Raw genomic sequence first — 24,264 nt, forward strand, 5'->3', positions numbered from 1 at the left:
ATCTTTCACTTTAACTCCTACATGTTTTTTTTTTTTTTTTGTTTGTTTTGTTTTTTTTTGTTTTTTTTTTTTGGAGAACCCTGTATGTAAGAAGTGTCCGTTTTTTCCACCTGTATCAGCTGTTCTGACAGAACACTTCTTTCCAAACCCCAAAACTCTTGAATACACCCACAAGTATGAGAACATAAACTGCTTGACATTCAATTATTAGTGTTTGGAGCACTGCTGTTCCCTATCATGCTTGTCATCTACAGTGGAGTATATAAACACAATGCCAAAAGTAAGCCAGAAATATGTACAGGATAACAAAATTCTAATCTTTAACAACAGATTTGCCCTGATAGGATCTACAGATTTTAAAATTACTGATTAACAAACCACTCACTCCAGTAACATTTTTAATGTTAGTTAAATATAGAAACCTATGAATTTTTCTTTTATGACAACTCACAGTTTTTACTCAAATGCACCCTATACAATTCTTACTCCACATCCCTAAGAAGTTTCTCCAATAAAAACTCTTGATTGCCACATCTGGATGTCTACCCACACACATCTGGAGCTTCTAATGGTTAGTGAGGTGGCTTTAATTAAATGAAACAAAACCCATGTTCAGAAACATTGATTTTCAGACACCACCACCACTCCTGAACTTCAGGCAACAATTCAACGCAAGCACATATTCTTGAGTGAGCTGGATTCAAGTTAGCTCAAGTACTTACAGAAGCGTGAATATCAAGAGTGCAATACTGGAGGCTCTGGGTACTGAAGCAAACTAGAAGTTGTTACCCCAGCTTTATTCCTTGTATCCAACTAAGTTAGCTCAGGAGATGTCCACATCCCATGAATCACATCAGTGTGAATTACACTGAAGCATTATGCATTCAGCTGATATTCTCATCCATTTAAGACAAAGTGCTCAGTAATATACACAATACAAAACCAAAGGGAAAACTAAAGTAGTAACTGCAAAAGATAACCGAAGGGACCACAGCTTCTTGAATTCTCAACGGTTCAGTTGCACATCAGCATTATCCTGGAGTCTTACCCCATTTACCTGGGGCCAGAGTTAAACTCCCCAGAAGCTAAAACTGAGAAGTATCACTATGTTTCAAATGTACAAATAGTTATTTTCCCCACTTTCTCCCCAACAAAATACAGCATCTCACCTCAACATATAGTACACAATTCAAGCAGAAACATATATTAAGATGAACATAAACTGCACCTGTGATTTCAAGCTGAACATGTATGAAAGTCAATGTATGAAAGTCAAACTAAAACAGCAGCAGTTTTTTTCCTCCTTAAGTCTATCAATCAATTCCTTAAAGTTTGTTCAAAGGGGAAGAGATTCCCCAATCAGCACCAAATACACACAGAATATGTTAGTATGAAGTCTTAATCTATTTGTTCTTTCACATTTACTAGATGTATTTTGTTTGCTGTAACCTGACATACTGATGAATTACAGATCCCAAAACCTTTTTTTTTTCCCTTAAAAAGCAATCCCTGAAAACAAGCATACAGCTACAACAGCCCAGTTCATGTACACTAGTAAAAATTTTAATACTACATTGACTTTGTAGATACTTGAAGCTAAGATACTGGGAAACTCCTTGAAAAGCTATACGAGTACTAAAGTTAAAAAGCAGAAGCCCTTGCAAGAGGCAATTTTTTTTTTTTTTTGAAGTAATATTTGACCACTAACCCCACAGCTCTGTGATTACACATTATGGCACGAAGCAAAATCATCATGCCCAACACATACCAACTGAAAAGATGCTGGATATACCATAGAAAACAGGTGTATGCATCATCAGACTGTTTAAGAGAACAAAGATCAAAAGAGCTTTAAGACTTAAATATTAGTAGACAACCCATGTACTTCCCACGCACATGCTATTGTTATCAGTGGCAAACAGAGGGAATTTCATTAGTACAGTTTCAGCTGTACACATTTGTACAGGGTGGGTAAAAGAGGATGTGCAAGCACGAGAGGAAGTTTGGAAGAACAAACAGGATGAAAGCTAGCACAGAGGTTATTCTAGCAATGCTAAGCAACTCTAAATTCCTCTAAATGCTCTGGTCCATTTAATTTAAATCTTTCTTGATAGAGTGTAAACTAGTGAATTTATAGTTCAAGTTTTCCCAATTAGCTGGGGATAAGAATATTGAAGCTCCAGGAAATAATCACAGGACAGCATTATATTTGGGCGTAGTTTACTGCCTATATAGGAACTTTCAATTTGAAAAAGAAAGATAAGTACACTTCTAAGATAAAATAACAGAATTTGCACATTGAGAAAGATTGAAGTGTTTGAACTATTTCACACATTTGCACTAAAAATTCTGAATATTCTAGGGTTTAATTGTAACAGAGGCCAAAACACGAGTGCATAGAATTGCACAATTGAGATTCCCCAACATCAGTGCTCTGACATACTGCAGCACAAAAATAACCCAATCTTTTAACTATGACCTAACCTTGAATGACAATTACATCCTGAAAACAAGCACTGCTGTTAATGTCACCATTCACATGTTAGAAATATTACACCCAGTCACTTAAAGAGTATGGTTTCTGCTTCTTGGAATATTCCTGTCAACCTCCAAAGCTTTCACAAGAGATTAAAATTGAGTGCATAAGGAGTAAAATTACACATTTTCCCCCCATAGTTAGCATTACACAAATGTATTGTTAGTCACACTCAAGAGCATGAAGGACCTACCATTAGTTGACTTAAGAAAAGCATTAATATTATAACAAAAATCAAAATTTAAACCTGTAGCAGAAGGTTCTTGAGTTCTGACAGCAGCAGAGGAAGACTCAGTGTCTTCCGCTTTTTCTTCTTGCAAACTGGCATCCGTACTGAGTACCGTGCTATGTGATGTGTTTCCAGGGGATGCTTGTTCACTGAAACTTTGGTCAGATTCAACGGGAACATCTAACTGGACTATAAGGGAGGGGAAAAAAAAGAGGAAACTGAGTAAAATGCACACAAAAGCATATTCTGGAACAATGTGTGTTCATCATATTACAGTAGAGAAACAACCACCCATGATCAGACTGCTGTTTTATTAACACAAAATTAAGCTTTTACAACACAACCACTTGCATCTACCCTCTAAATTCAAAAGCTGCTTAAAAAACAGACTACTAGCTCATTATAGAGAAATGGGATAGGTCTACTCATACCACTGTCAGAACTTTCCCTGAAAGGGAAAGGCAGTAAAGGACAAAATAGAAAAATGAAGTGTTACTTCTAACCAGTCCAAAAATAAAAGCATCTTGATTGGTGTTTTTAGTGTTCAAGAGGATCAAACATTAAGTTTAGCAATTAAATTACTTCTCCAATCAAAAGAATGTTAAAACTTCGTAATTACTTCACTTTTGCAAGCAAAACCTGCATCTCTTCAGAACTTTTCCTGTAAGTCTTTTGTCAACCTGTGGAGCTCTCCCTCTCAAGGCAGCCAAGGATCCAGCCAGTTATCTCTCTACTGGAAAAGCACCCTACACGCAAGGTAAGTGCTAGAGTTACTGATGGACAGGGAATCAGAAACAAAAAACATTGAAGGCAGTAGAGATTAAAATAAGCTTTCCTTGAGTTTACTCTGCACTGCTCAAATCGGGTTTTAAATGCAGATTACAGGTTATGCGAGTGTAAATACAGTGCTTGCAACTAGAAGACTTCTATACCAAATCCAGAGTACACCAGGAAGCTGCTTACCCTTCTCAGGCTCCTTTGGGTTAGATATTGCATCTTTCAAAGGCTGAGTTTCTGTTGAAGTTGTGACCTGATCTGTATTTAAAATCTCATGGCTAACACTAGATGAGAGTCTTGAAGACCGCCTCCTGATCTGGTCTTTTTCATGGTTATCTGAAGAGTTCTTCAATTTTTCCTGAGCTAGAACAGAGAAATCTGATGGTACTATGAAGGCACAGGATTACTGAATAGCTCAGTAGCTAACTTGAAAGATCATTTCCCTCCCGGTGAGGGTTTTTAATTGTTTTTAATGATTCAGGTTAACAGCAAAAGCCAAATAGCCCTAGTGATTAGGCCTCTCCACAAAAGCTACAATGATATCAACAGTTATAGAAAAAAAAAGCATAGAATCCAGAGAAAAGCCCGTTTTGTACATCTCTTAATATTTTCTTTTGTTAACAAATTTAAGATAACGATCACTATCTTACTGATAAAACATTGCTTTAAAAAGCAACCATCCCACAAATGTAAATAATACCAGAAGTTAGATGTGACAATTCAGACACAAACAACTTTGATCCTAAAATGGTAGCATACATGCACTCAAGTTTTAATGCCTTCTGGTCCTAAGGAAGGGTAAGAGTGACTTCTTCAGATCTTCATCTCCTTGTTCAGACAATTACATCTTCTATAGTAATATTCTTTCTCAACAACACATTCAAGTTCCTTAAATGTCATTATACAATATTAAAAGTAGAAGCTATCAGACTGCAATGATGTGAATTTTTATTTAAGATTAAAGTCGTTTTATGAAGCAATGTGCTAAATTCTCCATCTAGTAACTAAAAACATCCAAAACGAAGCGTCCAAAGGCTACAAAGATGGTGAAGGGTCTGGAGGGCAAGACATAGGAGGAACGGCTGCGGTCCCTTGGTTTGTTCAGCCCAGAAAAAGGAGGCCGAGGGGAAGCCTTATAGCAGCCTGCAGCTCCCTCACGAGGGGAGCAGAGGGGCAGGCGCTGAGCTCTGCTCTCTGGGGACAGCAACAGGACCCAAGGGAACGGCACAGAGCTGGGACAGGGGAGGGTTGGGCTGGGGTTCTCCACCAAAAGGCTGGTCAGGCACTGGAACAGGCTCCAGTGGGCCTGCCAGAGTTCAAGAAGTGTTTAGACAACACTCTCAGCCATGCAGTCTAATTTTTAGTGGTCCTGTGTGGTACCAGGAGGAGGACCGAATGATCCTTGGGGGGTCCCTTCCAACTTTAGCTATTCTCTAATTCTATGATTCCATGAAAATAGTTTCTCCACCTAGAGAAGGGTTTCTGTAACCTTTTAAGTATTAGAGCCAATATAACTATTACCTCCCTTACATCCGTGAAATTCGTCAAGAATGACAGCTTGTGGTTTCTCTATCCAAACCAAACTTTCAAGACCTAGGAGCTAATTTCAGCATAACGATGCTATACGTGAACAGCCAATTTAAGAGGAAATGCAGCACCTGTTTTTCTATTTCAGATATCACAGTTAAAGATTAATACCACTGACTTTTTCTTTCTCCACTTCAGCTTATACGTACAAATACTGCAAGAGTTCAAAACAAAAAAAACACTCACACAAGTTTCTTTCAACCCTAGGACGCTTTGAAGGAACTTCACCTCCTTTAGGTATTTTCCGACGTCTTAACTCCAAAGTTATTGGCTGCAGTGTCTGAGAACTTGGTTCTACATATTTAGACAGAGAACAGAAGTTGACTAGATGGAAAGCTGGGAAACTTTAAAACATAAATTCACAAGTCTCGCAATTTAAAATACTAGACCTACATGAATAGTATCCTGTGGCTTTCAGTCTACATACAAGCATTTAATCCTACTACAGGCATATTTTATTAATGCAGATTTAGGCAAGTAATACTAATAATCGCCAACCAAACCATTAGAACTCCAAATGTGAGTAACAAGTATGCTCTCAGCTGCCCTAAACCAAAGCTGAAGTTTTAGAAAATTGAAAACTTCTAGATACTTAGGTTGTGGACAGAATTAGATTGTTTTCTTTGTAAGTAAGTTTACAAGGGTTTCTGATACATGGCATATACATTTAAGTTCAACTACATACCTGTTGGAGGTGTTATTGGCGGTCTTCCACGTTTTCGTTTAGTTTCTTTCACATTTTCCTGGGGACTCTTTACATTGTCATTCTCAGGCTTCTTCTCAATTTGTGTATCTACTGAATATTCCATATCATTCTCTGATATATTCTCTTTATCTTCTTTTCCATTCTTAGATATATTCTTCTCTGAGACCTTGCCTTTTTCTGAGATGACTATCAGTTTTCCTTCTTTATCAGATTGCTTAACCCTCTTCTCAGTCTTTAATGTCTTTTCATTCTTGTCTTTCTTTGCATTACCTGTTGCTTTCCTCTGTTCTTTAAATTTCTCCCGCTTTTCAGGAGATGATGGAATTTCATTACCTCTTTCTTTAGGCTTAGCATTACCCACAATATTCTATAATAAAGAGTGAAATATAAAAATTAACTTGCTGCAGCCTGAAAGTCCTCCCCCCACCTTTGTATTTAGCAGACTTGCACTTTTTCCAACTTTTCAAATAATAAAGGCATATGTTCTGTTGTAACCCACAGATTAAAAACTTAAAAGGTACTTGAACTGTTCAAAAACCAACAGAGCATGGACATGCTGCTTTAACAGGACAGTTATGCTGTTGAACTGTCAAAGGAATTAATCTAAGACTCTCTCTGTCTTGGTTCTCATATGCAGGTTAGGGCCAGTAATCAACTCCATAGTTGTATGCCAGCTTAAGCAGTGCTACTTAAACCTTACCTAGGACACTGAGGGAGGAGTGGGAGTCAAGAGCACAGACAAGGACAAACACCTCTATCACCTGGATACAAGACCCATCATCATCTTTTAACAAAAGTGTCTCAAAATAAAACAGTATTTATGTTGCCATCGTCACTGCTACTGAAATGCGCTAGGTAGAGTAATCTAAAAAGCAACTGATATCACCAACTTCAACATCTGCATGATGTTAAGTTCTACATGCTTATATTTAAAAATGAAACAATAAAAAGACACTAAGCACTTTAAACTTCAAAAGCTTTATTAGTCCCTGTCCAGTATAAGCTACTGATAACATTCAATTCATTCATTTGTACTTTTCATTTTTCCATAACTGTGATACAGCAGCACTAACTCAGAAAGAACATCCCTGTATCAACAGTTCACTGTTACTGAACACCGTTTGCATGCTGCAATTGGGTTTCATCCCAACACCACATGGTGGGGGGATGCTGGTTACCTCCTTCCAATGCTCCTGCTATAGGCTATCCCCAAACACTTCTGCTCTGATCAACAGAAGCCTTCTAATTTTGAGCCTTGATCAGTAATTTACATCTGATCACATGTCAACACTGCTTTTAGATTTACTTCCCTCTTCATGTTACCTAGTATCTTGAAGCATTAGCAAGAAACCAGACTCCTTTCCAGCCATAGCACAGCAAGGCACGAGGTCAGGAAGAGAAGACTAGAAAAAACTTTGAAGGCTGATTCAAACAAAAGGTTGAATACCACTTGGGAAAAAGAAAGTGGAACAGCTATTTTGAATTACACAAAATTCTGAGAATACACTTAAGTTTCAGTAAATCCTTGTACGATAGTACAGCTTGCCTCTTCCCACCCCTATCTTCCTATCAGTACATGGATTACATGAACTGGTGCCTTTTAAGATTGCCATTTCCAGATCACAGTCCTAAGAAACAATTCTGATGCAATAAAATGGTGAACAAACATCTGTTCCACCATCTATAACATGATTTCAATCATACTCAGCAGAGGTGATAAACAGTTTGGTTATTTTTTTTTGTGTTTTTTTTTTTTTTTTGGGCTTTTTTTTTTATATAATGTGAAAACAAATTGCTGCGCATTTCAGAACAACAGCTAGACAAAAAGAAGAAATTCTGTCATCATCTCATGAAGAAAAAGCACTAGTGCCTGAGCACTGCTTTAACCACTGCTTTAATTTCTTGCATAGATTCCTTGAATACCACAGATGTAGGAGAAGCTTCAATGGAAACCTCACATATCAGTTTAAAAACAAAAGCCCCAAAGCAAACAAAAAAACATACCTCACACTCAAAAAATAACCCTCAGACATTAGGTTTCATTAGTTGCGTTACTCACAGACCATCTGATATGAATAAAAAGAGGTACCACAACACAAACTATCTTAAACTGTTCTTAAACTTACTGTGTTTATGGTTGTCTCTTGAATTAGCTCAGTTTTACTGAATTCTTAAAAGCTGTCTGTCCTTGCATAAATACTATCGCTCTGTGCAAGTTATAAGTATGTCACTATCGCTGTTCAATGGAACATGTTACTCCCTCTTCAGAGGGAATTAAAGAAACAAAGGTAGTCATTATAGAAAAGAAGGCCAGTTCGTGCTACTTCCTTCAGAAACCAGGTGGGCTTTTTTTGTTTGTTTAAAAACAGCTAAGACATGAGCTCCTTGCATCTTCATGGCTACAGCCTTCCCCTCTGTAGAAAGAGACCACTCCATTCCACTGGCAGCATGCTGCTGCATTAGTGCTGCATCTGAATCCACACCTCAAGGAACTTACATTCACAACTGAGTCCTGAGCTCTCCAGCAGATCAACTGTTTAAGGACTTTATTAGAGCTCTGTTTACATGATCAGAAGTAAATCTTTTTATGCTTTGTTACGCTAAAGGACAGAACAAAATGTTCTGGTATAACTTCTCTCTCAACTTAAAAGAAAGCTTCCCAGCCAGTGGTTAAAAGAAGCAAACTTATTCCTTGCAAAACCTATCTACAGCCATATAGAAACACAAGAAACCACCTACAGGAGATAAGAGACAAAATATTTTGTCCTTTTTATGAAGAATCTCTCTTCAGATCATTCATCTTCATGTATTTAAGGTTAAATATGGCAGAAATATTTCTCATGGCCATGAAGGTAGTTCCCTTGTGAGTATGAGTCAACCCTGAATCAGGCGTAATTATTAGCATTTGAAAGCCTAAAGAGCACTTTGTAGCAAGTCTGAAATATTTTTTCCCAGTCTGGCAGATATACAAATCAACAGACCAAGGAACAGAATCACAGAATTATGTAGGTTGGAAAACACCTCTAAAATCATTTATCCAGCATCGCCAAGTCTACCACTAAACCACGTCCCTAGGCACCACATCTACACATCTTTTAAATACCATCAGGGATGGTGACTCAATGACATCCCTGGGCAGCCTGTTCCAATGCTTCACAACCCTTTCAGTGAAGATGTTTTTCCTAATATCCAACACCTAAACCTCCCCCGGTGCAACTTAAGGCCATTTCTTTTCATCCTATTGCTTGTTGCCTGGGAGAACAGACAGACCCTCATGTCGCCAAAGCAGCAGCATCTCTCTTCAGAGCAGTGATAGATTTAAATTCTGCTTATTAGTAGTTCATTATTGGAATCTGCACTTAGGGTTTGTGTTGAGGGAGAGATGCAATTTCTTTGTTCAAACTTGAGAGCCCCAAAAAAAACAAAAGGAAAGGGCATGACTAAAAACACAGGCTACAACTACACCACAGAAACGTGTGGCAGGATCACAGAACCATTTTTTTGATACAGGTTATTCTGAGGTATGCACTTAGAAGTTTTAACTTAGTTAAACAGGATCAGAATTTGTCACCCTTTCCTACAAAGTATCCACATGAAAACTGAACAGAAACAACTTTTCTTCTCACCATGAGCAGGACAAGATCTTTAAAATAGCCCACTAATACTTTCCATTGCTAGCTGAAGGTTGAACCCACAGAACAGAGCAGGTGAAGGGATAGTAGAACAGCCAAGCATCAGAACAAGAATGTGGTTAGGAAAAACATCTTTTGAAAGCTGTGAATGAAAGACTACTCAACAGCTTCCTTAAAGGTCCCAAGATAATCTAGTAGTTACTCTGGGAATAAATAATCTCCCTCCACTTCAAAGTTCCCATCCCTTGGGAAAGTATATATAATCACAAAAGTCATCTCAAACTGTGTTCCAGTATCCCGCCACTAGTTTTAATATGTAAATTCTTAATCTCCCAAGGATTTTTAGACAAATTTTTGTCTAGAGACTGACTTCTTTAGTTCAAGAAGCGTATTCATGAGAACATGAGCCCGAGAGTTTGTAGAACATGCCATGAAGATCTGCATACCCTTTCCAGTTTAATGGATTTCATTTCAAATGCGCTGTATTTTAGCAATAGAGAAGTTTCATTCATTTCATACTTTATAGTTCAAACCTAGTTACTTGCACCAACTGTTTTAGAATATTAGAATGAACACACAACTTACCTGATCTTTGGAAAAAGCTTTGACATGAATGTTTTTGACAGTCTGAACTACACCATCATAAAATTTCACTGTGTATGTACCTAAAATTTGAAAACAAAGCAGACAGTATTAAAGATCAGAAGTTATTTAACAGAGTATCTACTAACAGCTCCAATAATGAAGCAGGATAATTTTTTCTCCTTGATCTTACAAGGTACAGTCAATGGAAAGAAAGCACAGCACAAAAACAAGTCTATACTAATTGATACTCAAAAAGAAGCATGACTATGCTTGTAAGTCTCTTTGTAAAGAGTTTCTACAGCTATGACATCAGTTTTACTGTAATTACACACACCCCTTAGACTATAAGTTTAGGAAGAAACAACTTTCTCCAAATATATACTTAAAGCAATCACTGACTAGATAACCCAGAAGGTTCTTTGTTCATAAGAAGGACAAAAGGCTACAGTAAGAGTTGATGACAGATTAAGATACGTAATTAAAAAAAAGTCCCAGTTGCGTTCTGTTTCTGTACTCTCTCCTCTGAACCAAAAAGGCACATAACTATAAATGTACTACTAAAAAGCATGACAAAAACATAAGTGAGTCCTTACCATCTTTGTTAACTGAAGTAACTTTGGCTGGATAGAAGCGACAGTCAGACCAGCATGCCAACACCTGATCATTTATATGAAAACCCTACAAGACAGTATTTAAAAGTGTTTTCATCTTAGAAATACAGAAATATACACCTTTATTAAAACATCAGAACAATTAGCTTTCCAGTATTTAAAATAAGCCCTAAAGCTTATACAGCAGGCAATGAAACAACAGCGCATTGGTTTCACATTCTCAAATATCCTTTATTTTCTACTTACTGCACACCCTTCTTCCTCATGTAATCCTTCTTTTCTTAACTGTATTTTCTCTAAGGGACGCAAATAAGGACTGTCCCAACAAAACCATTCATCATATCTATGGTTCCAGCGTTTGAAATGGATAAGCACTTTTCCTTCTTCATAATCAATTTCTTCAATATGAGCTGGATACCTGGACAGAACAGAGATTAAAATATTTCAGTTAAGAACAAACATGTCCCATATGCTTACTCTAACTACAGCGTAAACATCACATGCAGATTGCTTTCTGCATGATCAAAAGCAAAATAAATGAAGACTGCTTGAGCAGGTGTGGTGGGGATCCATGTTACTGTACCTAACAACCTTTAGTTTCTAAGTTCTCAGTATTATTTCACTTATTGCTTGTATAAGCAGTAAAAATGCTACAGATGACTTGGAGCTCAGTACAGAATGAATCCCACAACTGAACAACATAAAAGCAAACACTGGTTACAGAAAAAAGACAACTGAGGAGTTTCTAGTCTGGGGTGGAAAACATAGCTAGAAATCAGTAAGTCAAGAAAGCCTTCCCCATACCTAGAAATTTTACATGTACACAAAATTGATAGATTCAGCTCCCTCTTAACAACATCTGAAGGTCAATACAGTAACTTCTTCCAGAGATACCCATCAACACGTGTCATAAATTGCCTCTTCAGTTTAACTGCGTAAGTCTAATGTAGACACTACACCCAATTTAAGTTCTGGGTTCTTAAAGTTAAATTCCATTTTCGAAGTCCTAGGAATTTCAAGCAAGGCTCTTGGTATACTGAAAGCACAGGAACCAGCGAGAGGGCGCACAATGATTTCTAATCAGGAAGACCTCAAACTATGCATTTCTTTAATTGCATTGGTAATTTGCAACTTAAATACACATTTCAGAATCACAGCACATTTCACTATCCCAACTGAAGATAACATCCCAAATATTGAAATTTTCCCTCTGCAGTAATAGCACCAGGAGAAAACCTTTACTCGTCAATGTTTTTATTTCAGATAACTGAAAACAAGACCCCACTAAATTCTGGAACAAAGGCCTAAAGGAAAACAAAAACAAAAAAACCTCAAACCCAGAAGTACTCTTTACCTAATAAATCACAATTATAGATCACACTTAAGAAGACAGAATAAGGGGTAGGAGCATAAAGAAGTGGCATTTCAAAAGGATTAAGCTTAACACTAAAAATAAAACTAAAAAAGAATGAATTGAGACTTAAAATACAATACAGAGTATTATTTTACAATCCCATACGGACCAAAAGAAGGGTTACCTACAACTTAAATACTTCAGCAGATATGAGATGTTCGTAACTTCTTCAAAGAGAGCTACAAATACTCCACACCAGAGACTTGCACTGCAGCCACAACCTAAGGCCCTGCCTAAAACCACATACCTCACCTCAAGCTTTGCCATTACTCTGTTCCTGTATATTATCAGAACACATGCAGCAAAGGCTATGGAGGAGAAAGAAAACAGGATAGGAGATACTTAGGGTAGGGATACCTTTACCCCTTCCTTCCTAGGAAGTAACTTCCCTTTTCTGGTGATGGCTAAGAGATATCACATTTACAGAATCACAGAATCATCTAGGTTGGAAGAGACCTCCAAGATCACCTGGTCCAACCTCTGACCTAACACTAACCAGTCCTCCACTAAACCATATCCCTAAGCTCTACATCTAAACGTCTTTTAAAGACCTCCAGGGATGGTGACTCCACCACTTCCCTGGGCAGCCCGTTCCAGTGCCTCACAACCCTTCTGGTAAAGAAGTTCTTCCTAACATCCAACCTAAACCTCCCCTGGTGCAACTTAAGCCCATTCCCCCTCATCCTGTCACCAGGCCCGTGGGAGAACAGACCAACCCCCACCTTGCTACAGCCTCCTTTAAGGTACCTGTAGAGAGCAATAAGGTCACCCCTGAGTCTCCTTTTCTCCAGGCTGAACAATCCCAGCTCCCTCAGCTGCTCCTCGTAGGACTTGTTCTCCAGGCCCCTCACCAGCTTTGTCGCCCTTCTCTGGACTCGCTCAAGCACCTCGATGTCCTTCTTGTAGCGAGGGGCCCAAAACTGAACACTGCATTCGAGGTGCAGCCTCACCAGAGCTGAGTACAGGGGGACGATCACCTCCCTAGCCCTGCTGGCCACACTGCTTCTTATGCAATCCAGGATGCTGTTGGCCTTCTTGGCCACCTGAGCACACTGCTGGCTCATATTCAGCCGACTATCCACCAATGCTCCCTGGTCCTTCTCTGCCTGGCAGCTCTCCAACCACTCATCTCCCAGCCTGTAGCTCTGCTTGGGGTTATTGCGCCCCAGGTGCAGGACCCGGCACTTGGCCTTGTTGAACTTGATACAGTTGGCCTCAGCCCATCAGTCCAGATAAACCCAGAACTGCTCAGGTTGATAAGGAAGGAAGATTCAAAGTCCTTCCACATACAAGAAAGTTCTATTAAAGGTAGCTTTCTCTTGTATATCTCAGCAACTACAAAACACTCAGTAGAGGTAACTACAAAAAGCATTACCCAGTTCCCTGCATAGTACAGCAAAAATGAAGACAGGAATTTCCAGGTCCTCTCAATGAGAGACCAGCAAAAGGAAGTTCTTGCCTGAAGCTCATCCAGATCCTCAAAGATAAAGAGGGATACTGATAAAGAATGATCAAGAACAGACTTAAACTAATGATCTGTTCTACAAAGACATCCATCTCTGATAAACCCACGCAGCCACTAGTTTTCTCCTGCAGGAGAGAGACATGCCCACGTGACAGGACTCAATGAACTATACAGTCCAAGACTATTCCCTTCTTCATACAGGGAAAGGAAGAACAGGATCCTTCACCACAAGAACCACCACCTGGGAACTGTGCACCAGTACCATACGCACCTATTCCATCTCGCCTTCTAAAGATCCCCTGATAGTGGGGGAGACCCTGATCTATCAACAATAGCAGCAAAAACATACTTGACAGTAAGCCTCAATTTTTAGCCTAGCTGAGAGCCAGTGTGGGTGAACTGCAGTTCCTGGGTAACATACAGGGAAGGCTGAACATCTTCCCTTTTTGAAGCAACCACCATCAGTGAACAACGTTCAGTGCTCAACTGGAACACGGGATCTATTAGAAGCTCTGCTACATCTAGCTAGAAACTTCAACGGCCCTCCCCAACACAACTTTTTTTTCAGCTACGAAGCACCATGGCACTGCCTTGTGCCTGGAAACTTTAAAGTGAAGAAGAAAGTTCACAGGTTCTCAACAGCTCTGAGCACTACACATGGACACTGCAAGCTTCCTTCCTCCAGCATTTATCCCCTAGCTTTCAAAGTGTTGTGCCTCCTGAAGTCCACACAGATATACACAGAAGTGGTAGAAGCAATACAGCACATGCTTTTTATGAACGTTGTAGGGATATCCAAAAAGCCTGTGAACTTACCATGGGACAGACGTAACTTAAGAAACTTGTTTAATCAGGAAAACACACTATGGAAAGATACGCAAAGTGAAAAGCCAACAGCTGAAGTCTGGATTACAAGGCATGAAAAGATCAGACTGCCAGGTGTCCAGGTATGGGCCGTCCTCTCCCAAACCACAAAGGAAGCATGGCTCCCTGGGCTTTCAGAGCAACTAACTGATTTGGGGCAAGAAATTAGTTAGAGACTGATTTGAGTATTTACCCAACAACCTGTGAAAAACAAGCTGCAATCAGACAACTTCCTATGATTTATCAGGAGACTAAAACAGATGGCCTTCCAGATCAATTCAAAAGGAACCGTGAGCTTGTATCTTTCAAGGTCTTATGCCTAATGAGCTAGCTAAACAGAAAGCAAGGGAAAACCACCAAGAATCACAAACTATGGGAATAAGTTTTGATAAGAACACCCAAGCAACACTCAAAATCTCAAAACAGCGTAACTCTTTATCAGACAGGGATTAGCAGTGACTGGCAACTTCAGACTACAGCTGTCAGAGCACAGCAAACAATATGAAAATAAGTTTCTTGTACAGACAAGTGTAAAGCCCTCCCCTTTTCTTTGTAGGAGTATTTGGAAATTTAAAATCACAGTGCTGACTAGAAGTACTTCCCCTCTCTCAGCACTGGAATAATTTGTATCCCTTTCCTTTCCTATATACTTAGTTGCAAGTGCTGTAACACTCCTTTTTTCTTAGAGCTAGGAAAAGAGGAGCTTACTGTAGGCAAGACAACACTAAGAAGAACAGGAATGTCTATGAGGACAACAGCTATGAGCTTCCATCCTTTCAGTAGTAGAACAAAATTCTGACAGCATGTACAATTAAACAATCTTTACCATAACAGGGCAGTAAAATTATCCTAGGAAGAGTAATCTTGATCTCAATACTCAAGAACCTCAACTAGAATCAAAAGTTTCATTATAACCATTATAACAGCTCAGCCAAGCCTTTAAAATAAGACAAGCACCAAAGTACTCACTCTACTCTCTGGAGTTCAAGCCTAGAAGGTTACCCAGACAACCAACATCAGGAATTTCAGCACACATTCAATACACTATGATCATTAAGATACACCAAAGCAACCTTTGAGATGCGATCTGACACAACATTCACTTCGCAGCCTGGCAAGGAGCAGCTGTTACACTGACTCCTCTGCTGGCATGTGCAAACTTTTTCTATTCAATAGGGCTGGGAGGCTGGCATCATAACCAAACACCGTGGAAGTCCTGAACTAGCATTCCAGGGCAAGAGTTGCTGCCATGAAAGGCAGGTAAATGAGGCTCTGATATGAAACACTTCCCAAAGTACTACTGCAATTTGAGAAGTGATACCAGCCCACTAACTGACTAGTGCGTTTGGTATTGAGCACAGAAATCAAAGGCAGCCCTCTGTTCAAAGAGGAGACCTCTGCCTATGTTTAAATACCAAGATAGCAACAAAACAAAAAGCTTGGACCTCTGAAGATCTAGAAGAGATAGCATCTGGAAACAGAAAGTTTTATATCCACATAAAAGGAGTGCATTGTAGCCATATCAGAGAGTGGTCCTGTTCATGCAGGAGCAGGTGAAAGTACAACATGAAAATAGTCTGCTGTCCTCTACATTCCATACCTTCTATGAAAGAGATTGGACAGGTATCCCCAGTCTGTCGCTGCTAATGCTGCTAAGAGAAAATAAGCCCTCAGTTTTTAAAGGTTTTGGTTCATAACCCCTTAATACAGAAATATATGGAGATTACCAGTCAAGGAAACGTGGACGTCCTGACCCAGGTTTCCAAAACTCAGCAAGCAAAGAAAAAAAATCAAAACTAAGTTGCAGAACATGCAGAACATGCAGGTCAATTAAAATTAAGAGCTTTTAAAAAGTAAGTGTTTGGTTTTGGACACTTAGTATATACAAAATTCCAATTTAAGTCAAGGGATACGTGGAAAGTAGTGGGTGTTGAATTCTATCCCAGCCTGCCAGGTTTTCCCATGTAAGCGCTACATACTCATACTCTGAGCCACTGTTGTTCTCCAAACACATCAGATAGGTAGTTACTAATCAGAATTTTTAGTCTTACTCAAATGTGATCTATACTCAACTGTACCTCTAGTAAGCCTACACTACAGGCTAAGAAACCTTTTTTGTAGGCTTGACAATTACTTCTCGCATAAACAAAGCTCAAGAATACAAAAGATACATGCAAATTCAGGCTGAAGCCTTACCTATGCAACTCTCAGTCACACAGGAAAGGCAACAAAATATAACTTAATATTTGCGCTTCATGTTCTTTCCATAAAGAGCTACATTTAACATTACCTAAACAGAAGGTTTGAAGTTGGCTCAAACTTAACCTAAATTGGCTCAGTTACCCCATGTTAACTTTTAGGGCTTTTTCCCCTCCTGCTGCAGTTGCTAAGTCTTCTTCCTCACAACTCGAGTCTGCAAGACAAGCTCTATAGCATTCCAAACTTAATAGCATTTCCCCATCCAGTTCATTAATTTGGTGGCTGACCACCCTCGGGCTATAACAATTTCAGACTTTAAATCCTACAACTTCTTAACAGCAATGGGAAAGAAAGCACTGAGGAAATACCTTGGGTACTCTATACTTCAAAGGATTTCTCTCTTCACAATGACTACTCTGTGTATAGCACAGAGTAAAAACGTGAATTGCAGAGTACCAGTCTGAAGCCCTGCTAGGTCTGTGTAGTCCTATTTCCCAGACATACAGCACTAGTACACGTTTTAAAAGGCCAGCACAACAGATCAGCACGTATTGCCCATTTTAAGCACTGGTATATAAACTGCTAGAAATTAACTACTTTCCTAAAAACAAACGACCAGGACTCTAAATACGGTATCAATATAAAATGTTTAATATATTAAAGACTTAGAGTTAATATAATATGAATGTTTTTAAAAATATACCAGTTTTTTAATCTGTCACGGGCTTCCAACTGGGCTCCCACCTCAAAGTTGATCCCTCTTCTATTCGGAGGATGTTTTGTCATTTTGTAAAATCAACACTGCTGATTTTATTCCCCTGAAAAATGCAATTAAATATCAATCACTAATCAAGACACATACAAAATAAACTTATGCACCATAACCCCCAAAAGCTAGATGTTAAGGGACCCTGGTATTTCTTGTTCACAGGAACTAGTGGGGACAATTACCTCTTAAACAGGAGTTCCCAAGCGATAGTGTGCAGAATCATTCAAGAAACGTGTTCAAAAGGATAGCTACCAGACAAGGAAAGATTGAAGCTCAACCTTTGTCTGTCAGTCAATTAAGAACTCTGCAACCCAATGTTTATTCAAGACTGAGAGAGAAGTTTCATATTATTTCCCCCCTCCCCTTCCTGGTTTTAAGGAAAACAAGGAATCCAGTAAATAGGAAGCGGGCAAAAACATACGTAGTAACAATCTTTCAAAATCTATGTTAGTAAAACACTCTCAAATGCTATGTTACCTCATCACTACAAATGCAGGAGTTTAAAGAATCACGCAGATACTTTAACCAACTTTAGAAACTGCCTAAACTGTTACCGTATTTGTGTTTTCTTCCCTCTTCTCCACCATTTTAACCAGAAAATAAAAAGTCTCTTAACACATCCAACAGATAAACATTTTAAGAAATCTTGCCAAAGGTACATTTTGTATAAAGCCTGATCAGAAGCTACTTCTCCCGAATTTTTGTCAGTCACTTCCCACAATTATAAGATACAAATTATGAATCCATTCCTGTAGTCTTTAAGTTCACAAGACCCAAAAATTGGAGTATGCTTTATAGCCTACAGTAAGAAGCCATTACAGAATATCACAGAATGGTTTGGGTTCGAAGGAGCCTTAAAGCCCACCCAGCCCCAACCCTTGCCATGGGCAGGGGTCCCTACCCCCAGTCCAGACCACCCCTGGCCCCATCCAGCCCTGCCTTGGGCACTGCCAGGGATGGGGCAGCCACAGCTGCTCTGGGCAACCTGGACCAGGGGCCTCAACACCCTCAGAGGGAAGAATCTCCTCCTGTATCTTGAGGATTCAAAGAAAGGTGCATAAAATGGATGCAAACTAAATTTAAAAAAACAAAAACAAACAACAACAAAAAAAAAACCTGTCATGCTGCAAGAATGAGTAGACATGCACAGGCAACTGAAGTAAGCAGTAGCACTTTCTTTCACAGAATAGATTAACAGCAATGGCATCTGCTGAGCTGCACCTCTAAGAAGATTAACATTATTTTATGAAAAACTACTCAAAGTTCAAACATGGTTTGGAAACCAAAAATCTTTAAGAAAGTCATAAAGCTTCTATTGCAGAGAAAAGCTATTCCACTGACATACTTTGTATACCAGGCCATTTGCTATGGGAGGGCCATATAGGCACCCCCACAACCTCAAGCAACACAAGCACATTACAAAGAAACTGCTCTACCACAAGATTACCTGTTTTCTTCCTCTGTAGCACAGCTTTATACCTACTTTCTCTACTATTAAAACAGCATGCAAAGGTATGGGGAAAAAATCAAACTGCTATTGGCGGAGTGCTCAATTCACTACACAGTGATTCATTGACACTACCTGCAAGGTATTTCAGCCACCTAGGAACTGAGAATCATTTCAAGTTACTTTTCTTGAGTATCTGATAAACAGCTGACTAGCTCAGCATGGCTCTGAATCAGTCCAGGAACCAGAGCCAATGTTGGCTTACATGGCTAGACATTTGGGGGTGTGGGTGTTACCTTCCAGCTCCGTAGCTTTTAATTAGAAAAGGGGAGGCGAAAGGAAATCAAAGAAAACTGGGGGGTTACATTCTGAAGAAAAAACACTAAGAATTTAAAAAAAAAAAATCCCACCAACAACTAATGCTATTCTGAAAATCTAAGAAGTAACTGAAAATTTATTTTTTCTTTTTTAAACAGCTTATCCACCTGCACCTCAAACGGAACATCCTCTACTTCCTCCACAGATCTACATCAATGAAATATCACTTTCTGGCATTAGCAACAGAATTCGATGCCTCCCAACACAAAGTAGACACACGTGTTGCTTAATGCTTGTAACACAGGAGAAGTTGGGGCTGCAAGTTGACTCTTGTCCAAGTAAACTTGCTTTCCATCTCACTGATAGGGACACACAAAGACCAAGTACTCCTAAATGCCACAAGTACACTAATGAAGCTCTACAGGAGACCCCCCTTCAGGAAAAGCTGCAAGGCATTCCAGCTCGCCTGCAAGAGGAGCATACCAGCCTTGCTACTTCAGTAGCAGTATCTTGTACAATAGGGCTTCTACACGTAAATGTCAGCAACTTTGTCAAGGAAGGTCTTCAGGTTTCAGTTAAATATCAAAATAAAAAGAATTAAAGAGCATCACAACAAGAGGGAAATCTGAAAAACCAGCAAAAGTCATTTAATTTTACTTAGAGGGGCTGCAGGTCCTCTAAAACTGAACTTTCCTCCTCACAGCTGGTCAGCTGAACACCACCATTTGTTAGAGCACACACTTACTACCCCTCACCGCCTCAGCCAAGCCTGTTACAAGGCAACCGATCAGGAAGTTGAACAAGAGCAGAAAATTTAGGGAAAAAAACACCCACATCACCACCCCTTCCCCACGTTCTTCCTTCTTCTCCCCTTCTGCATCATGAAATTTCAGCTCCTTCGGGTTCTCACATCCCTCTGATCCTGTTATCTCAATCCAGCAGTCCCTATGCTCACATGCCCTGCAAACCAGGCTGTCTTCTTCACTTGCAGCTCGTTTCAGGAACCGCTTCCTCCAGCAGATACACACTTGGCAGAACATTACACAACACAGCTAAGTTAGTAGAGGAGCTCAACAGTCCTATGCTTAAATGTACAGCCCTAAAGACTGAAAGCAGATGATAAAACTTTTACTGGGAGCCATCACATAGCTCTTTGTGAACAGGGCCATCAGGCAAACCCAAAGCCCTCCACGTTGCACAGCGTGACCTTGACCTCCTGGAGTACCTCGCTCAGAGAGACAACACTGAGCACAGTGTTTTTCCTCTGCTTCACAGTTCATCTTAGATTCTCTGTCCAATCCTGCAATAACTACCTAAAAAACTTTAAACTATACCAGAACAGATTATTAAAAACAACTCCAGACAGTCTCTAGCAGAAAATTAATTTATACTGACTTGGCAACTAAAACAAGACATGGGCAGGCCTTTCACTTTGGTAACTCCGGGAATCCATCTTCCTCAAGTGCTCGAGACCACAAGAAAAGCAAGCGGTGGTTACTACATCTACCCCCAAAGCTGAAAGGCTTTTCTCTAAAACTTCTTATTCCACTATGAAAATCAGGAGCATTTCAGAAACCGTTACTCTAGAACTTAGACAAGTTGCTAGTTTCAACAGAACGCATTTCCAAATCTGTGTGAGTAGAAGCACACATTTCTGGTGTTTAGAAGAGAGATCCTTACCTTCCCTGTACAAGTCAGGGTGAAGTAATTTAGATTTAAAAGACTATTCAAATACTTACAGGTACCAATTAGGAAGGTACATTTATATGTAAGGACAATGCAGAGAAGAATACACTTGAATTAATAGATCCCTTTGGGAATCATGATTTTTTTTTGTCTTTCAGAACAAGTCTTCTGCTCCACTAAACAGGTCCTACATACTCTCAGCTGTAGCATTTCCTACTCTCTTCAGTTTTAAGCTCCCATGAGTGCTTAGCCCCAAATCTGGACCATCAGTAAGTTTTGAGAGAAGAAGGTTCCTCTAGAAATTGAACAATTGTTTCATATTGTCATGTAAAATGTAACTGAGCAGTTATGGCAGTCACTAATACCAGCCTCTTATTCTCTCTCTGAAAACTGCAGAATCACTGCAGTCTTTTCCAAAACCTTAGCTACCTTTGCAAACAATGTCTTCCAAATCACTCGTGACTATGACCGAAACATTCCCTACAATCACACCAAAACAAAACCCTGCCTTTAAACCACTTCCACTTCTAAACTGAGTATTACTTCAGCATTTCATCAGCAGCTTAGAAGGCAAATTTGCTCCCACAATTCAGCCTTATTGTCTTTGTACTTTAACTGTGCCAAACCAGGGATCTCCCTCTACCCTCCTAGCAGGGCCCAATTCACAAAAAACAAGGAACTTGATGAATAACCATAGTTCTCTGGCTTCATAAAAAGAACGTGGTTAGCTTTGGCAGATTGCATTAAAAAAATAATACTTAAACACTTAATACAAAACAGTATTAAGTTTTATTTGGAGTGTTAAGCTTGCTGTCCAATTCCAATAGGCATTCTGCATTACTGGTGGTTCCATAGGACTACAGAAAAGAGGAGGTAGGGTAGGTAGAAAAGGTATCAAAAGGTATCAAAAAGCACTTGAGAAACTGGGGAGTGAAAGGAACCAGCAAGAGGTTGTCCTGTGTTCTCTGGAGATGCACTACAAGCATAACTCAAAGCTGGACTTCTAAACCTAGCCCCAAGATTTGAAATATAGGTCCTATACAAGCAACAGAAAACCCAAATGTATTTTGCTTCCTTTACATACAGCAGTATAAGCAGTTTCTATGCTAAGACAGGATAAGAGTGGATTCCACAAAGCGTAAGCTGACTCTGCCATTCACTCCAGCGCTAGACAGCATAACAACACTGCTAGCACATCTAAATGCACATTCTGAAACTGCCAAGGACCAAGTCCAACCACATTTTGCATATAAGGTTTTTACTGCTCAGCAATAATTACTTTTGACCTCTTATTTATACCATCTGCATACATCACACCAGCCCTTGCATCTTGCATCATTGGTAAAACAATGAAAGCCTCACCCAGTTCACCCCCTACAATATGCATGCCCCCATCAGGGATGGTCAATCCAGAGAAGTCCATGGTCCCCACCACAATCGAAGACCTTGCAAGTGGATGACCACAGCCATGCTGTGCTGAAACCACAAACCTGCAGATGAGAAAAGGTAATGGCCGTATCAGACTGCAAGACAGTACTTACAGACACCATTTACACTATACAATACCAATGGCATCTTATGGAGACTAAGTGTAAGAATCTCACTAACATTTAACCACCACTTTTGAGAACTATTTTGGCACTGACTGGGGAGGCTGATTACAACAGACTTTTTTTTTTTTGCCTGTGCCATGCCTAACAAGTTTTGCCTACAGCTCCAGTGCTACTGTAAAGTATGCCTCACTATATTTTATCCTACACTTAAAAAACAGTTCCTGTACCAGGTATTAATCTAAGGAATCCTCTGGTCCTGCTTCATATTTTGTTTGTACACACCATTTCACAGCAAGATGAGAAAGTTTCAGGACAAAACCATAAGTTACAGGAGAGATGCTTACCACTGTTTTTTTCAAACACAGTGCTGCAGATATTCAATCAAGTTCTTTTTTAGTTTCTTCTGTTCTTTTAATGCAATAGGAGCAAAAACAGGAAAAAATCTGAACTAAACGTGAAGACTATTAGACACTGCAACAAATTCCCAAGAACACTAACATCTCAATTTTTCTACCCCAAAGACACTCCAAACAAGACACCGAACTACAAGTAGTTGTACTGAGGTACACCTTGCAGTATTTTCACCTAGATCTTAACAAATACTTACTTCTTGCTTTAGAAGTTCGCCAGACTCAATCAACAACACAGGAAATAAACTGCAACACAACACCTAAACTGGATCCTGAACTGACACGTGCTACTTCTGTAAGAGTAATACTGTATAGCGAACTCCTTAACACTGCAAACATTCAAAGCATAAAACTTAGTATTTTATTTCAGACATACTTCTAGTTTACAAATGTAGACTAACAAACTGACACCAGTAGAAAACCTATGTTTACCCTCTTCTACACAGAGAAGCCAAGATTTACTTGAAGTACTCAGTGACAAAAGTGAAGGGGTGTTAGCAAACAAACTACCCTTCCTGGGTCAAGATCCTCATGTTCTCCCTAAGACAGCGAGAATGCCATTTTCATCCTATCAACAGTATCACATACAACTATGCTGCTGATTCGAATTGGTGATGAGACCAACGTGGAACCAGATATTATGAACACAGGCACCTCAAAAAAAAAGAGGAAAACATTTTATTCTGTAATGAAGCCTATTTAGATTACCAAGTGCAATTAAAGAAATAAGTACTCAATACTGAAAAGAGTGTTTTTCAGTCATTTTTATCTCCCATTTAACTATTTCTTATTATTTTATTTTTTTTCTCCTTGTAACACACTAATGATAAAAGAAACACACGCACACTGAACAAGCAAAAAGATTTTGGAAAAGGGTTTAAGCCACATGAAATAGAGCAAATTTTTCCTAAATAAAACAAACTACATTTAAGAAGAACTACTTTAACCAAACTGCTGTTTTTTCCTTCATCTGAAAGCCTGCAACGCCTGTTTTAAGAGTACCAGAGTTAGATTTATAGGAATACGATCAACAGTGCCTTTGCAAGAATTAAGAAAAACATGAATTTAAAACAAAACTGTAAAAGATTAAAGAAAGAGAAGCTACATTTAAGAAAATTGGAAATCCATTATTATACTCACCAAGAAGAAACACGTTGCTTATTTGGCCACGAACATTCTAAACACTGCTGTACAACTATAGAAAATGAAAAAAATACTCATGAATTCTGAGACAAACAGTACTTCAGAGTTCAAAAAAATACTTCCTCTACAGAGAATCATACAGTATTACCTCTGGAATATCAATTTAATCTAAAAATACTACAATACAGAGGGTCACCAGGCTGCTGTGATCCAAATTACAGATGAACTATAAGGTCCTTAAAGACATTCTACTCCCCTCTCCCCCCAAGTATCCTGATCAAATTTCTCCATCATTTATCCTTCACGAACTAGAAGCCACCAGTAACTTCACTG

At 39.2% G+C, this 24,264-nt stretch overlaps 1 protein-coding gene across 6 annotated transcripts in view; it reads right to left on the reverse strand.

Moving 5' to 3' along the window:
• Positions 1-24,264, reverse strand: part of PHF20 (PHD finger protein 20) — a 70,410-nt gene that overhangs the window by 39,764 nt on the left and 6,382 nt on the right. For 4 of the 6 annotated variants that reach the window (XM_082773247.1, XM_082773246.1, XM_082773245.1 and 1 more), the window contains exons 4-12: positions 23,929-23,983; positions 17,309-17,423; positions 10,910-11,081; positions 10,646-10,730; positions 10,053-10,132; positions 5,815-6,202; positions 5,316-5,423; positions 3,729-3,905; positions 2,784-2,954 (exon numbers count right to left, since the gene is read on the reverse strand). In XM_082773247.1, coding sequence (XP_082629373.1) covers positions 2,784-2,954; positions 3,729-3,905; positions 5,316-5,423; positions 5,815-6,202; positions 10,053-10,132; positions 10,646-10,730; positions 10,910-11,081; positions 17,309-17,391 — 1,264 coding nt within the window. In that variant the 5' untranslated portion in view covers positions 17,392-17,423; positions 23,929-23,983. Of the gene's footprint in view, positions 1-2,783; positions 2,955-3,728; positions 3,906-5,315; positions 5,424-5,814; positions 6,203-10,052; positions 10,133-10,645; positions 10,731-10,909; positions 11,082-17,308; positions 17,424-22,187; positions 22,316-22,722; positions 22,787-23,928; positions 23,984-24,264 lie in introns of all 6 variants that reach the window. The other 2 variants (XM_082773244.1, XM_082773243.1) reach the window with 2 other exon arrangements.

The sequence above is a fragment of the Aythya marila genome (assembly GCF_965140915.1).
Source record: "Aythya marila genome assembly, chromosome: 16".
NCBI lineage: Eukaryota > Metazoa > Chordata > Aves > Anseriformes > Anatidae > Aythya > Aythya marila.